General features: G+C 31.0%; 1 protein-coding gene across 1 annotated transcript; it reads right to left on the bottom strand.

Annotated features, from left to right (window-relative positions):
- Window positions 1–2273: 2273 nt before the first annotated feature.
- Window positions 2274–3563, bottom strand: Tsp_12483 (putative LpqT). Its single transcript, XM_003368204.1, has 2 exons — window positions 3499–3563; window positions 2274–3147 (listed from the first exon to the last, which is right to left on the bottom strand). Exons 1-2 carry the CDS (start codon window positions 3561–3563, stop codon window positions 2274–2276), a joined length of 939 nt encoding a protein of 312 aa, XP_003368252.1.
- Window positions 3564–4008: the final 445 nt, after the last annotated feature.

A 4008-nucleotide genomic window follows, 5' to 3' on the forward strand; every position in this document is an offset into this window, starting at 1 on the left:
AAGCTAGATTGTACGTTCATAAATTTTGCGTATTCATAAATAACCATTGTCCCAGTCTTTCCAAGCAATTATTATTACTTATCAACAGAAAATGGGTGTACAGTTATAAAGAAAAGAAACTTTATTGATTCGTACAAAATTATTTTTTTTCTTTTGAAATCCATCAATAATAGTTTTTCAGTTTTTGTATTTTATAAAAGTTTATTTATATTTGTTTAATGATCTGAAGGCACAGGTAAACATATCTAATGCGGAGAAAATTTTATGCTAATAATGATAATAATCATGCGTGTCTGTTAATTATTCAACTGTAATTTATAATAATTTAATTTTTTGTGGTATGATAAAGCGTTGATTCACATAAAATTGAAGTATATTTACAAAAGTTTAATAAACTATTTATTTTTTGAATGGCATTTTATTTATTATCTGTCTTTACTTTTGATGATAAATTTCAATTAAGTTCTTATTTATTTTTTTACATATTTATTGCAATAAAAAAATTTAGTAGTTAAGCAAACTCAGTTTCATTATTTTGAAATTAATCATTGGCATGTTTTATTGCATGTATTTATATCAGTAATATTCCAGAGTTGATCAGTAAAACATATGCAAATTTAAAGCTAGAGATTTTTATCAAAGCAACTAATAAATTATTAATTTGAATGTCACTGAATGGAACGTTCAAGTTTGCTAATTTGGTAAACAAAAATTTTGAAACTGTTAATAGTTCTATAATATTAATGCGCCAATTTGTTCTCAGAATATATCTGAAAACGCTTAATTGAAGAAAGTTTAATATTACTTTGTAAAAATTCAAAACTTTTCTGTCTTAATTTTGCTGTAGCATTTTACAAAATTGCATCTTTCACATGCATAAATTAAGATTATTCAATGTTAAAATTATTTTTTTAATAATATCCTTAAATTTGAAAATTTCCAAGGAAATTATTAATTGAAATTGATACATTTGTAATTTTAATTTGAAAATCATTTCAAACGATAAGTTTAATGTGTTTCGTTTATATTGAAATATTTTTTCAATTTATTGATTTTATTAATAATAAAAGGGAATATTTAATTTTATGCAATTTTGAATTTTCTGTTGTTTACAAATAAAATAAATGCTAACCAAAAAAACATTTTTGAATGAAAAATAGTTGTTAATTTAGTTGGATGAAATAATTATTATTATTAGAGACAAGTTTGCATAATTTGTGCAATAATAAAGTAGTCAGTATTGACAGGACAGATTCATCGGGATTTTCCTAGTCGATTAGTCAGCAAGCAGCTTTTGAATCGGCAAAGCCGATGGCCGGAAATCAGCGCTATTGCACGTGTAGCGTTGATGTAGCTGCTCACAAGGAGCGGCTAATTAACGAGAAGGTCGGTTAGCTGCTTTGTTAATGACCCCATCCAGGTGACCGTCGATGTTGACAAGGTACGTCAGCAATCAATAACAACAACTCCCATTAGAGAATCGACCTGTGCCTGTCACTACTACATCTACAATCGAAAAACCATGAATATTAAAATTATCATAAACAATATTTCAACTGATCAACCTATCAGTAATATTGTACGAAATTGTATTGTTTAAAAAATATTTTTTTTTAATTTTACCATATCAAAAATAAATATACAATATATTTCAATAATTATTAATCTGAATAAAATTAATAGTTCACTGTGATTGTGAAATAAAGCCTGACTTAGGCTGTTATGCTGTTATTAGGCTAATTATATTAGTCTGTTATACTGCTGCTGCATATCATTTTTTAATATTTGTAATTTCTTTTGTTAAATATTTAGCATATTTTATTGAATTTATCCGGTTATTCATGCGTTAAAAATTTAAATTTTGATCAAAATTTAAAAAATAATCTTCTGCAGTCAACACCACTAACTTATTTATAGTCGAATATCAGTTGTGAAAAATGCAAGATGAAAAAGAAATAATGTTTAATGTTTTTATCTTTACACATATCACAGTATGATTATTATTATTATTGTTGTTGTTGAGGTTAATTATTAATTTTTATAAATAAATATTTACATTTTTAAAATGTGTTTCTGTCTGTTCTTGATTCATTATTTTGCAGCTTGATATTTTCACCCGTGTAAAACGAACGCATGTTGGTTGATGTTGTATGGCATAGTTGAAATAAATGATCCAGTATGGTAACATTTTAATGATTTTAAAACTAATGTGAAAGTAAAACGGACAAAATTGCGCGTAAATTTGTTTGTAGAAGAGAAAAACAAAGATGAAATTAATTCACTTCGGATGAAGTAAGACTGGAGAGAAGCAAGCTTTCAGACGGTGTGCTTACGATAGCTTCGGCGCAGGCGGCGTCGATGTCCAAGAACATCACATCGGTGTCTGCAAGTTGGACATCGACCGTGCTGAATGTCGAAGTGTTTTCGTTCCAAGAATGGTCATTCAACGGCTGACAGTTGGTTGCTTGCTTGAAAGCTGTTGGAGATGAGTTTAGCAGAACCGCCGGCGCCGGCAGTGGAGCGGTATCCAGCACGTTGCAGTCTTGCACTTGGGCAGGGTCGAGTAGGAAGTCGCCACTGCCAACCGTCGGAAGGGATATCAGACTGGCGCAAGGGGACATTAGAAGACTGTTTGCTGAGTTGACGTTGCCCCACCATTCTGGAGTTGGGATGCGCAACGGCAGGTCGACCAAATCCGCGTCGACCAGGGTTCGCCTTTCCCGACCAGGGTCGGAATAATCTTGCAGTGGTTCCCAGTCATAGTTGACTGAGGTTCCGTTGGGGTCTGTTTCGTCGGCGTCGAAAAGCTGTGCCCCCAGTGGACAATAATCACCACCGTCTGATTGTTTTTTGAAAACATGGTCATCAAAATCCAAAAATGGTGAATCCTGATCGCTGAATTCACAAAGCTGTTGATCAAGATTGTCGAAACGATCACAAATGGCCGCCACAGCTGCTGCCTCTTCCATGCTCGAATCGTACTCAGATTGGTCGAAAACGGAAGTGGGCCGACGACCGGACAAATTTGGGCCCATTGGATGAACTGAATCCTTGCTGGAATGCTGTTGTTGCTGCGAAGATTGTAAAAATTTTCTGATCGCCGGATTCACCTGAGGTCGAATTAAATCAGGCTGTGACAGTTTGCGACTGGAAAATTCACCAAAATTTCTTTGTCTCAAACAATAGGAATCTTTCCTGCAACACAAATTTCATTTTTGTTTCAGTCTATTTATTCATTTCATTTTGTATTTTACAATTATATACGCCACATGCAAAATGCATAATACAACAATTTTTAAAAAGCTTAACAATTAATTTAACCGCATTGGCATAAAAATAGCCATGTGTTCAACATTAATTTTTATTGCACTATTTTTTATCAACAGTTAAACCATCATGCAATGAAAACTTGGCTAAAATTTTTTGCACAAGAACTTTATGCTGTATTTTAGTATCATTTTCATCGTCGATCATCTTTATAAATAAATGCATGCTTACACATGCATGCATGTATCAGTTATGCATATCAATCGAAAAATAATTTTATTTTCAAAATTATTCATCTTCACACTTTATAAAGTACGTTAAAATATGTTAACCAATTATTTTTATGTACATATATATTATATTCAACGTGTTCAGGATGACTATTTTTATTGGTTCAATAATGCTGTTGATCAAAGTACATTTTACTACACATTAGCTATTTATGATGTAAAACATACGTATGAAACTCTAAAATATGCAGTCTTGTTGGTTTATCCTTTTTGCAAAAATAAAAAATCCTTCAATTCATTTTGCTGTTGCTTATTCTATCAGAACAAATGCAAAATGAACAATAACAAAACGAATGCAACATTATGACTTCAAATTGAATAAGCATATACATTTTATTATTCATCTTTATTTGTTTCCTTTTCCATGTTTTTAAAAGTATTTCCATTAAGAAATTATCAGATTATTTTTTTCATGGCATCCTAATCCTTTAATTTATTACACAAACTATTT

This window comes from Trichinella spiralis (genome assembly GCF_000181795.1).
Source record: "Trichinella spiralis strain ISS 195 chromosome Unknown Scfld2904, whole genome shotgun sequence".
NCBI classification, from domain to species: Eukaryota; Metazoa; Nematoda; class Enoplea; order Trichinellida; family Trichinellidae; genus Trichinella; species Trichinella spiralis.

What these genes read in the sequence shown, in the direction of transcription:
- Tsp_12483 (XM_003368204.1), bottom strand. Translation starts at nt 3,563, where the DNA reads ATGAATAATTTTGAAAATAAAATTATTTTTCGATTGATATGCATAACT. An exon ending in ACTGATACATGCATGCATGT is followed by an intron (nt 3,148 to 3,498) that starts GTAAGCATGCAT and finishes TGAATTTTCCAG; the next exon opens with TCGCAAACTGTCACAGCCTG.